The sequence below is a fragment of the Opisthocomus hoazin genome, chromosome 6 (assembly GCF_030867145.1).
Source record: "Opisthocomus hoazin isolate bOpiHoa1 chromosome 6, bOpiHoa1.hap1, whole genome shotgun sequence".
Classification (NCBI taxonomy): Eukaryota; Metazoa; Chordata; class Aves; order Opisthocomiformes; family Opisthocomidae; genus Opisthocomus; species Opisthocomus hoazin.
Window position 1 is genome coordinate 65487111 of NC_134419.1, and position 12388 is coordinate 65499498.

Here is a 12388-nt window from a genome sequence, read left to right on the forward strand (position 1 = left end):
AGAAGCTAATTTTGTTTGTTGGTATTCCTGTGTGGGGATGAATATTGTAGCAGGACATCATTTTTTGCCACAGGACTCGAGAGAGGGCAATTTTAAAGTCAGTGCTTGATTTCAGATGGCTCAGTGAGACCCCTTTTGTGCTTCAACTGACTCGGAGACTGAGCAGAGCTGGCCGGAGGCAGTCACTGTGAATAGCCACCAGTGACTGTCCTGGTCCAGACCAGAGGTCCCTGCCTGACAGTGGTAAGGAGCAGGTGTTAACAGGAGTATTCTAGCAGACTTTACAGACTAAATATTTCTTGTTTCTCTTCCTTGCAGAAAACACCTTCTGCAGCGGTGACCATGTATCGTGGCACAGTCCTTTGGACAACAGTGAGTCTAGAATCCAGCATATGTTACTGACAGAAGACCCTCAGATGCAGCCAGTGCAGACTCCTTTTGGGGTCGTTACTTTCTTACAGGTATGACCCAGGAAAGGTGGCTCTGACCGTCACCCACTGAGAGTGGAATGCAGCTAATATAATATTCCATTTAGCTTTGAAAAGTCAGATGCTTATTATCCTGTCTTCCACCTTTCTTCCTGGTTTGATTACCATGGATCTCATCTTTGAGTTGTTACTCCAGAGGTATTCAGTAAGCGTTTTACCAGGATTGAGCAATGGCACACTTGTTTCTCAAGACAGAGGTCTGTCTGATGGAGAAAACGTTTACACCATGAAACAGACCTGGAGTTGAGTATTATGTTACTGCTCTGAAATTTCAAACATGAACATGGGGAAAAAAGCTGGGAAAAACACTTTTAAAGGGTAATGTAGAGCTAAATTCAAATTAATTCTATGGCAGTATTGGTACCTGATCCACTGGTTGGAGTTCCAGGAGCAGAGATGCTTGGAGCAGGACTCAGAGTTGCTTTGGTGTTATTTAATGGTAGAAATGTAGCTTGCAGTGTTGACACGAAGATTCTTTAGAGGCTAAGTGAGTTTTCCTGTATTGATCTACAGTTTAAGAAAGGTTCAGGTTTGCATTGCAAAAGAAACATTTTAAAAAACCCTGCAATTTAACCCTACTGTTCAGTGAGGGGAGCTTCCTTGGCCAAACAGATTTGCTTGCTTTCCCAAAGTCCTTCTTCTCAGTGATGTCTCTTAGATAGGGGCTCCTTTGGACATTTTTAAATTGCATATGGAGTTATTAACCTTAATGGAAGAGCTGGCATAGTTTATACCAACTTCTGATTTCTCCCTGCACCATGGAAAAGCTTCTCTCCTGTGGTAAAATTAAAGTGTGTGTATTTTACAGTTTAAGCTTCAGGTTGCTCCCATTTGTCCTTGGCTGCAGTTACAACATGTAAAGGGAAACTCCATTACCACAGACCTGCCCAAGGCAACAGCTGTGCAAGGGCAGCAGAGGCTTTCCTGAATTTTTTGAGGTGCCCAAAAGTCTGTGTTTTCTCAACAAGAAAAGAGGTGGGTGCGGGATTAATCAGTGAAAGGTGAGTTGTGAGACCTGGAAGCAGAGGTAGAGAGCCAAGCTAAGCAGGGTGATTCCTGGCTGACTCCCTGGTTAGTGCTGCTTTAGTCCGCATCTCTTCTTTAGTGCCCAGCCGTCCAGGATCAAAGGATAGTCAGCTTGTAGGATCCTGAGGCTCTTGGCCTCTAACCTGCCACCACATATACAGTTCACTTTTTTTCCCCCTTTGTTTGGTGCTTGTTGCTAAGGATTTATTTTGACCCATGAGGATAAATGTTTGCAAAAAGTAAAAAATGAACACAAAATTATTTCCCGTTTAGAGTCTTGCTTTTTGCATGTAATGAGCAAGTGAAGGCCCAGGGAGGGGTGTCCTGAAGCGAGGGTGATTCAGGCTGTTCACAGAGGAAGCCTGGGAGATGGGTGGGGATGAAGTGCATCTCCAAGGGCTGGGAGCTCTGCGAGGGGCAGGGGAGGTAAGGTGTGCAGAACTGGGTGCGTGCTGACGTTGATGGTTTTCCACGCAGATCTCTATCAGTGCAGATACACGCTTGCGGCAAAGACACATCATGCACTTCTGCTTGCTGCTCTGCTCTGCAGAACCTGGTTTTCAGTTTTCCTCTTTTCTGATAAAACATCAGTTGAACAGATTTTTACCAAAAATGCAGTGTTGTTGGAAAAGGCTTAGAGTACTGAGAAAGAAAAAAGGTGGCCATGGCTAAAATAGTTTTTCATCCCAAAGAGTGACTCATTGTGCTCAAAGGCACAAGCCAGCAGCTGATGGATCACGAAGAAACTGCCGCCTTCTGTCAGCTGAAGGGTGTTTCACCCCTGCATCTGAAGCCGCTGATCTCAGCTGCTGTGAGAGGGACATCTGGTATTACTCAGTGTCAGCTCCCCTCCTGAAAAGCAAACACGTCCTGCCTTATACAGGAAGGCAGAAGTCAGCAATTGCCTGCAGTGACGGGCGGATTATGGGATGTGTAAGCAGCTTTGCTTTATGGTGCCGGGTGAGATGTAACTAGTCAGCAAACTGAGCTGGTCAGGGATTTATGAGCACCAAAGCATTCCCTTGTGGCAGTGGGTCCCTCGCCTGGTTGACATTGCTGGTGCAGTATTGCCTTTGCCCCTAGCAGTTGGCTGACAGAGCAGTGTTTTGCCTGTGCGCAGACCCCAAGCTGTCCTGTCTTGTGTAGACTAGATTGAAGAGTGAGAACAGACTAATGGATTTTCATGAGCCCTGACGTGTCACCAGGTGAAGTTTAGTTTGCACATGCCGTGTGACCAGGGCACTTCATGTGGTAAGTGTAGAGAGAGGGCATAAGGAATTGCAGAATCCCTCTGTTGTCTCAGGCTCCATTTGTCGTCGCTCATCTAGTTAGTTAAAAGAAATGGTGCTTCTCTGTGTCTGCGCTGTTTGATCCAGCACCACGAGGCACATTTTCTGTACAGTTCTTGCATGGTTCCCATCCAGTTTAGTATCTCTGTTTTCATTTACTGCAGATTGTTGGAGTTTGCACTGAGGAACTGCATGCGGCTCAGCAGTGGAATGGGCAAGGGATCTTGGAACTGCTTCGGACTGTCCCAGTGTAAGTGCTCATACAGCCCCATATAGGGGAGCATTCCCGTAGAGAACAATTCAGTTGTTTGTTTTTATTAACAATCTTTAACTTGTTGATGGAACTTATTTAATCCTGTGCTGTAGCAAGAGATGGGAATTCATTGCAAATCTGTTCTCACGCACAAACACTTGGATGGCAGATTAATGCACATAGAAGTCCATATGTTTAGGGCGAAACAGAATGAGGTCTTGAAAGCTTAATTTCCTTCCTTTCACGCCTGCAGCATTTTCTCATAGGCTCTTCCTGAGAGAGCTGGGATAGCTGTTACTGGTGACCTCTCTGTGTAGTTCAAAAGAAAGGAAGGAGAGGGTCTGACTTAGTGCTTAGCAAAACTTGGGTACTCTCTGAAAGTGAGAAGGTCACTCTCAGAATGGCCCCACTCTCGGTGGGCCAGTTGGCAGTAGGAGGAGTGTTCGTGCAAGCGAAGTTCATTGTTATTTCTCCCATGGCAAAACAAAGATGTCGCCAGGTTAAGGAGGAGATGGATTTTGAATGTTAAATGATAATGTGATGCTTTATTTGCTGCCAGGTTGCAGCTAAACTTTTTTGGCTTGCAGATGTTTTGTTTAAATATTTTTCTCTCGTATTTATTGGAAGTTATTGCCGTGTGATTGTAGGTCAGAAGCTATTTTTAAACAAAATGGTTCTGACTATGTGTTTCTGGGCACAATAGTATGCTCTTTAGTATCACAATGGCCTTTGACTGATTATTTGGAAGAGTCCAGCCTTTGCTGCTGGGTTTATTAAACTTGAACTTTTCCCTTTTAAGCACAAGTGCAGATAATTCATGCAAATGCCCTAGAGTAGAGTCAATTTGTCCAGCTGCAGGCTTTCTTTCTGGGACCCCAAGACCATAAATGCTGCCTTGCAGCTCCCTTGGCTCCTCTAAGTAAATACAGATATTGCACCCCTCTCCTCAGTCTGTTCTCATATTGGTTTTTGGCTTTTGTGCTGTGGTACAAGCACCTTTCCAAGGATAAAATGAAACCTAAATGTGCATGGTTCGAAGGCAAAGCTGTAAACCACTAAGCTGCTCGTGTGGAGCCAGAGTAAAAGTCTCTTGCATCCCAGTGAGGGACTGAAGCAAGTGGCATCTCTGCAGTTAATTATTAAACAGCTTCCAAACTGATGTGAAAAAAGAGTGGCTATCTGTGCATCTGAAAAGCTATAAAATATTAACTTTAATTGCTCCCATTCCAAGTGCTTTAGGAGACTGTAACACAGACAAGGCCAGAGGAGGAGGCTTTTGACTGCAGTAACAAAGTATCTCATGAAGAACTGAAAATTTTTATGGCAATTCCTAAAGACCTTGGTTTTTATTTCCAATGAAAAGCACCATCTAAGGCTGACTTCTGCATTCTGCCTGCACTGTCACCCAGAGTAAAGTCTCTGAGTAGTTCAACTTCACAGTATTCTATCACCTTTGTTGGGAAATATCTTGACCCTTCTGACTTTTATTGCTAATGAAAACAAAATTTTCCCTGAACCATCTGAGTACTTGACCATTAAGTACCAACTGGGCAAAATGTCTACTGTGAGGATATTTATCAGAGCAATAAGCTTTTTATGGTACTGAACGTGACTGCCAATCTCAGCAAAAAGTGCAGTCCCACTGGGACCCTGCTGCATCTTGAGATATGTAATAGAGGTATAAATCTTGACCCCATGCCTTGCCCGCCTTTCTTAGACCTAGGGTACACTGGACTTCTCGGTTCCGATTCAGTTACCTGTAAGATTAGAACCCAGTTCAGTCTTGTATGAGTAAGTGGGTCCACACAGGGGATAGCCTGCATCAACCCTGACTGCTTTGCAAGACTTGGTGGTGCCAGGTGCAGGTAGATAACGGTTAGGTCGTGGAGGCCTTTCATTACATATTTGGGAAATTTAAAGGACAAATGCATGCTATGAGATGTATACACAACATAGAGGGGCTTCTAGGCTTGTTTTAAACTCTATCTTGTGCTTCCTTCCAGTACAGGTCCACTCTGACGGCTCTGTTGGGGAGTACTGGCTGAAGTGCTTGTGTGGTTCGTTACCTTTCTTTCTTTCTTTGTAGAGCTGGAGGCCCCTGGTTGATAACAGATATGCGAAGAGGAGAGACAATATTTGAGATTGATCCACATCTGCAAGTATGTCTTTAGTTAATAAAATGTCATGTCTTTTGTAGTAGCCAGGGACATTTGGTTTAATGGTGCAAAACAGTTCTATTATTTTCTGTAAAGATGCTGTGATCTTCTTAATGTTTAGAGTAATCCCAGAAAAGTCTTAGAGACTCCCTTTACCATATTCTCAGAGGTGGTTCAAGAGTGCAGATGTCCAGCCCCAGGTGGATGGCAGCTCTAGGAAGAAATTTAGAGAAGGGAGACCAGGAATACAAAATCTCCTGTGAGAGAGAAATTGGTAAGATTTGGACTGCGTGTTTTAGAAAGGAGGAAAGCAGAAGAAGACAGAAGAACACAGAACAGTCCAAGATTTAGAGATGATAGATCAGGAAATTCCTCCTTTGTTTTATATGCAAGCATAAGGAGATATAACATGCAGAAAACTCAAAACCAACCAAGTAGTATTTTTTCACAGCGAATGTGACAGTGTAGCTCATTCCTGTAGGATGTCACTTGAGGCCAAGTAGTTAGTGTGGTCTGAGAAATAATGGGAAGCCAAAGGTATCTCGTGCAGTCACTAATAATCCATGCAGGAAGATATATTAAACCTTCTTCTTCAGAGTTCAGGTTAATTTCTGAAGTTTAAAGATCAGAATAGGACCTCTATGGAGGGGTTACCGTCCCATGGACTACTGCTGATCTGTGCATTTGGGAGACAGTTCTGCATCCCTACAGCAAAATTACGGTACAGAGTACGTGGGTCCCAGGCAAATCCAGTGTGGTGCCGACCTTGTTTCAGTGAATCACAGAGTATTTGCCTTTAACAGAGAACTTATGGCTCAGCCTGGTAGGGCACGTGCATATGTGCACGTTTTGTACAAGTTGTTGCATTTGTGTATGGTCTGCATGTCTGCATCTGATTACCCTCAGTTGCTTCACAGCATCTTTTGTTTTGAAAGCTCAAGAACAAAACCAAATTCTGCTTTTACTGTTTGTAAGGATTTGTTCATCTAAAATAACCCCAGTCTGAGACACACACAAAAAAAGTTTTCCGCAAATGTCCCACAGTGTGGGAGCTAATACAACTGCAAGTCCCATAAAGTTTTTAGGCTCTTCAAAATTTTGCCCTCTCCCCTCCTGGAGGGTGTTTGTCTGTTCTCTGCACGCTGGTGATTCCTAATGATAACAGGGTTTTCTTCAATTTACTGTAAATGAAAAGTAGCTCAGCTTACTGGAATCTGAGTCAGCCAAGGCAAGTTAAGGCAAAGAAAGAGTACCTCTGCCTCACCAGTGTGTCCTGCCGCCGAAAGCTGCTGTGTCTGTGGTCCTTCCGGACTTCTTCACGTGGAAGACATTCCTGTTTCTGTTCTCTCTTGCCCTTGCAGTGGAGCGTGAGCACGAGGAGGGATGTGCGTGCCTCCTGCCCACACTGCTGCCGCAGCCCCTGGGCATTCACCGGGCAAAGCCTGCTGCCACTGCTGCGGCTGGCGCAGAGACCCGCAGCACGGCTTTTCCCTAATTAGCAGGGAGAGGATAGAGTGTCAGGCACTTGGCGTTTGCGTGGTGGTGGTACTGGATGTGCGAGAGCTGAAGGGCAGCAGTGGGACATAGGTGGAGGCAAGGGAGGGAGCAGGCGGAGAAAACGGACAACTTTCCCGGGAACAGGCAAGCACGTTGCCTGCCCGGGAAGCGGGCAGGGCTTGTTTTGAGGCTGAATTGCCTCTTGTGGGAATTGGTTGAGGCCTAAACCCAGCCCTGGCAGCAGCAGCTGTACTTTCTGTTCAGAGTCGCTGGATCCCAGCTAAGATGTCATCCCAGGATGTCGGTAATTAACGCTGTGGCAACGATGGCTGTTTTCTGTTCAGCCAGGCTTCCCTGTAGGCCATTCACATTTCCCTGGCAGCTCTGTCAAACATTCCCTGTCGGTCCCCAGCTCTGCGCTGATTCTCAGTGCTTTGCTTCTGTTTTAGCAGATATCTCAGAAGAGAATAAAGCTGATTTGAATTTCCTGAGTTGTGGTTGCCACTCTGCGGGTCACGCTGCAGTGCTCTGGCTCGTTTAGAAAGGGATCAATGACTTATAAGAGCCTCAGAGCATCCCTCCCACATACTGAGAGGAAAATGGGACAGAAACATCCTTTCTTTGAGGAAGGAAAAAGCTGAGCCTCCTTTGCCCTGGGCTCCTCCAACCTCCTGCTCAGGCTGCCCTTTCAAGGGAGGAGGAATGGCCCCTCAGCCCAGGCACATCTTCACTGGCTAAAGATGAGGTAAAGCTGTGCATTGCCCCAGCTGGGAGTCTGTGCTGGTTAGGGGTTCTTTTCAGTTTTTTCCCCCTTCAACATCAGTATTTGCATACGTTATAAAACAGGCATGCAAATTAGGCTGCCTTAGGCCAGCTTATTTCCCTCAGCCCCCCTTCATCCACAAGGGATACCAACAGAGCAGCACTTCTTCCCCCGAGGAATTGCTCTGCAGACCAGCTGAGGTGCAGATGACGAGTCCCCTGCCTCCTCCCCAAGGCTCTGTGTGCTGTCCGGAGACCCTGTCTGTGTCTGTGAACAGGGGCCAAGGCTGTGGGGATGGAGAAGCACGTGCCTCCAGAGCCTCTGCCCAATGGAGTCCTCTGGGCCTTTCTGCTCCCTGCTCAAGGGCGACTTTGGTGGCGTTCCCATGCTTCCTCAATCACTGGAATGAAAAATAACTGTGCTGACAAGTTAAACCTCCCCATGCCAGCTGATTCGGATCCTCACAGAGCACCATGGAGGGCTCCCGAAGGAACCGCGTGCTAAATCTCATTTACAGCATCATTAGCATATGTAGGATCGGATGTATTTTTTTTTTAATTTTTCCACAACTTCTATTTCTGGATGAAACAACTAATTTTATGTTTAGGGCATAACAAAAGAAAATCCCAGCAGATTTATTATTTCTCAGATTTTCCCATTATGTTTTCATAGAAGCCAGTTTCCCCTGACACCAGAGGAGGACCCCAACAAGGAGCAGTCTTTCACGGAGAGGGGCAGGAGGAAGGCAGTCTTTCGAATGCTTAAATCTAAGTCAGGACTGCTCTGGTCCTTCCCCCAGCCACAGGCTTCTGCCTCTGTTCTTGGGCCAAAGAGCCAGTTTAGGGAGGCGATCCAGCTGAAAAAAAAAAAAGAGTTGGCTCAAGGGAAGGGGTAGGAGCATATGGAGATGGAGGAGGGTGCAGGGACGGCAGCCACTGTGAATTACATCAGCTTCAGCTGCTGTGTGACCGCACCCTGAGTGCTTGTGCTTGTCTTTCAGCTGCTCATATCCTCTCTTGAATGGTCACAGGAACAGGCAACGCTCTTTCCAGGGTGCAGCGTGCACGGCTGGACAAGCGGAGTAATGTCTGTGGGTTTTAGTCTGGAAGCTGCTTCTTAGGGAACAGATTTTGGAAAGCACTGGATGCTCCCACGGTCTTTTGACTCCAGTGGCAAGGTCAAACTGGAGGGTGGTAATAACGAGCAGAGAGATCTGCTCCCGTCGTGCGTAACACAGTTCTGCTCTTTCCTCAAATCTTCAAAGTTTCTGTCCCGCGAGCACCTTGTTCTGAGGTGACCCAGATGTAAGCAGTGAGATGGAGATCTTGCTGGTGCCACTGAGCGGTACCAGAAGCGGCATCCCTTCTGAAGAGGGATGCCAGGGGAGAGGTGGCAGCGGCCAGAGCTACTCGGTGTAGCTGAGCCCCGAGTTTGTTCAGCTCAACATTACCCCCTTGTGGGACACAGGTGGAAATTCAGACCAATGCCAGTGCCCCGAGCAGGTAGGTGTCCTGGGGAAGTTTTGGCTGTAGCTTGGGGCAGTCTTGCTGGCAGCAGATGCACATGTCTTTGACAAAAAGTGCAATGGCTGAGAGTATCCAGCTGCTTGTGGCTGGTGTGTGATGCCTTCCTAGACCCAAACGTTGGTTATGTGCTTGGGAAGCCCAACTTGCAGGGGAGGGAGTTTCTGTATTTTGCCGATAGAGAAAGCTATGCGAAAGCTTTGACGTTGTGATCAGACCTGTGTCTGCTTGCACGTTTGTCCTTAACGCCTCAGCACGTTGAAAAGCAGTGGTTGTCTGGGTGGTTTGCAAATTATGAACTCTTGCGAATGCAGAGTCTCTCCGTGATCTGTTTTCATTGTGGGACTCCTTGGTAAGCTTGGAAAGAGAACTTAAATTTAGTTATTCACTGGTTTGTTATCAGTGACATACAACAGGTAGACTGCAAAGCTGCACTTCATACCGGAATGTATAATGTAGTGCCATAAACTCTTTAAGCCGGTGTAAACCAGAGTTAACACTGAAAGAAGCAACCCAGCGTACCCTAGGCCATTGATTTCCACCTGTCTTTCCGTGCTTTGTGCCTGCCAGGGCCATGTAGTGAAGCGGTAGGGAAGGGGTAGCAGTTCAGACCAACCCACTATGGAAAAGGTTTGTTCCAGTTCAGACCAGCTCCCTGGTTTGGCTCAATGTGCAGTCACCCTTAGCTGATATGTCGAAGCATGGGGACCAGAGAGTGGAAACTGGCCGCAAAGGGGAGAGATGCGGGAGCTGCTGGAGGCTGGGTTGAGCCAGGGTGGGTTCCAGCTCAGGTTCAAGCCCCACCCAAAAAAGTCTTGGGGTTTTGGATCTTTTCAAGCAGGAGAGAGTCGACAAAGGGATTGAGACAGATGGCTCAAACCTGAGTGGAGTGAGTGCCAAATGTGCCTGGGATGATCTCAGCCGGCCCCCGGAGGATGACGAGGACAGCAGGAGCATTTGCATTGGGACCCAGCCGCGGCGGCTCTCCGGGAAAGGTAGGAGGTCCTGGGCCTAGTCGCTGCCATGGCCTTTTGGCTTGTTTTCTGAAGGGTCTGGGCAGTGGGCTGAGTCATGCAGCATCTTGGGGTTCATAACAGCCACCACAGTTACTGGAAGGCTTAGTATGTCTTGGGAGCAAAATGAATTTTGGTGTGGCCTCTTTGAGGAAGGCAGGAGAGAGGAAAAGGGGTCTTTGAGTTGTTTTGTCTAAATGTTTCTTTCTGTTTTTAGGCTATTCCTAGTCTAAATCTGCAAAGTTAAACTGAGCACTGGGTGAGACCAGAACTGTAAACACCTGCCAGGTGAAGCAACTGCATTTTCCCAGGCTGTGTTTCCTTATTAACATTGTCACTTCTTGGGTGGCAAGTGGACTGACACTGCACATTGCTGTAGTTGAACTTAAATGATTCTTGCAAATACGGAACTCTGGGAAGAAGAAATAAAATACGGTGGAGTTCCCCTTCGCAGTGAGATGCCATCTCAGGGTACAGATGTCATAGCCATTACACATGGTTGAAACTATGCATGTCACCTTTCAAACGAGTGAAGCAACATAAAATTTGAGGGCTTGAGATTTCCAGGAATTAGTGATGGTTTCCGCAGGAATGGTATATTACTTGTTTTTAAGTCCCTGGTAAAATGAATATTTAAATGCATGTAGGGTTCCTTTTGGCTTCTGTGCAAATATTTTTGAACCGTACTGGATCTAAGAAGGCTGTTCTCCCTCAGCTCTGCAAAAGAAAAGCTCAAGACAGGTATACATGGGGATATTTGCATATTCTTCAAAAGATTTTGAAATGATTTGGATATTTTTTCTCTACCTGATTCCCACATTTCTCAAAAAAAGATGAGGAAACCGCTAAAAAAGGTAGGAAAGCATCGTATTAAAGTATTTGGCCATTAGATGTTATAGGAAAATCAAAAAGTAAAAAGTCTGCATAATTTGCAGTTTAGTTTCAAATATGAGCCTGAGGCTAAAGTTTGCCCTGCATGAAAATCCTTTCTTTTGTGAATCTTGTAAATTAATCAACAGATTTGCAAAGCCAATTGCAGAAACTTGGAAACGTCTTTGCACTTGTTTGGTAAAGGAACAAATTCCTGTTTATGCCTAATGGGAAAAGTGAGTTCCAGCACAAAGCCTGGAAGTGTCAGGAGGTTCTGCGAGAGCTGCAGAAGTAGCAGACACCTCATTTATGAAAAGATTCAAAACTACTCAGAATTTCCTCATCAGGAGGGCTTAGTACCAAAAGTTCCAGCTCTCCTTGCCTGACATAACATCGCAGCCCAAACCAAGAGAATTCAAGCTGACTTTATAAAAAGTGAAATAACTCCTAAGGTGCGGGAAGAGCTGTTAAGTATTCTCCCTTAGCATCTCTTCATTTCTTTCTGAAAGGGAAGAGTTTAGGTGAAACACATCATAGAAACAAGCCTTTAAGAAAAAAAAAGCTGATATCTCTTTGCCTCTGTGATGTTTCTGGGGACGCTAAATCATGTTAAAAAATTCTCTTTGCAGATACAGAGCAAATCAGGGAGACTTTGCGGAGAGGGCTTGAGATCAACAGCAAACCTGTTCTACCTCCAATAAATGCACAAAGACAGAATGGGTTGAACCACGACCGAGCACCGTAAGTTTCGCCCTGCGCACTCTGATGGTGGGAGGATGGAGGCTAAAGAGCTCAGCATGGAAAACAAAGTTAAAGCTGGGTGGGAAAAGACTTGGCAAGGGGAGAGGAAAGCTAGCAGCAAGTACTTGCAAAGTGCAACGATAGAGGGAGAAGAGTTGTTCGGGTTGGGTTAATGGGCTAGTACTTGGGAGGGCAGATTTTGAGAGGGGTTTTGTACAAATCTTGCTAATGCAGAGTGGCTCTGACTCTGTTCTGCAGTACCTGCTGTTCACAGTGTACAGTGTTTGAAATCAGACTGGACTGAGCCCTATAAAATGTGCTGTAGTGAACAGTGCTGTGATATCCAAAGAGCTAGGTGGCATTAGATGAGTGTTTGCTGATATTTTTGCCTGAGCTTTTTGTTTTCAAGTGTGTAATTACAAACCTTTTGGTTAAAACGTTGATTTTCTTTTTTTTTTTTCTTTTTTTTGAGTGACTTTGATCTTGCCTTGCTTAAGCAGTCAGGTGCTGGCAGTAATTACATGCCAATACTATGCTGGTCTCTAATAGTCTGCAGACTAACAGGTGATTTAAGAGGGACTAGGTGGGCCTGTAGATCTGCCCTCATTTGTAACTTTTGACTTCAGTGAATCTATAGAAAATTACCTATGGTTTCAAGCCATCTGCGTTATCTGCACTTCCATCTCTTTGGGTTTCTTCCCTGCCCCTGTTAGGTTTATTTCAGTTGCTAGTTAAATGTCTTCCCACCCATTTTAATGTTTTCATATAA

At 45.8% G+C, this 12388-nt stretch overlaps 1 protein-coding gene across 2 annotated transcripts in view; it reads left to right on the forward strand.

Moving 5' to 3' along the window:
- SUFU (SUFU negative regulator of hedgehog signaling) overlaps window positions 1-12388 on the forward strand; it is a 100617-nt gene that overhangs the window by 53073 nt on the left and 35156 nt on the right. Inside the window, exons 4-8 of one of the 2 annotated variants that reach the window (XM_075423626.1) lie at window positions 319-461; window positions 2968-3053; window positions 5143-5215; window positions 9834-9990; window positions 11508-11619. In XM_075423626.1, coding sequence (XP_075279741.1) covers window positions 319-461; window positions 2968-3053; window positions 5143-5215; window positions 9834-9990; window positions 11508-11619 — 571 coding nt within the window. The remainder of the gene's footprint in view (window positions 1-318; window positions 462-2967; window positions 3054-5142; window positions 5216-9833; window positions 9991-11507; window positions 11620-12388) is intronic. The other variant, XM_075423627.1, reaches the window with a different exon arrangement.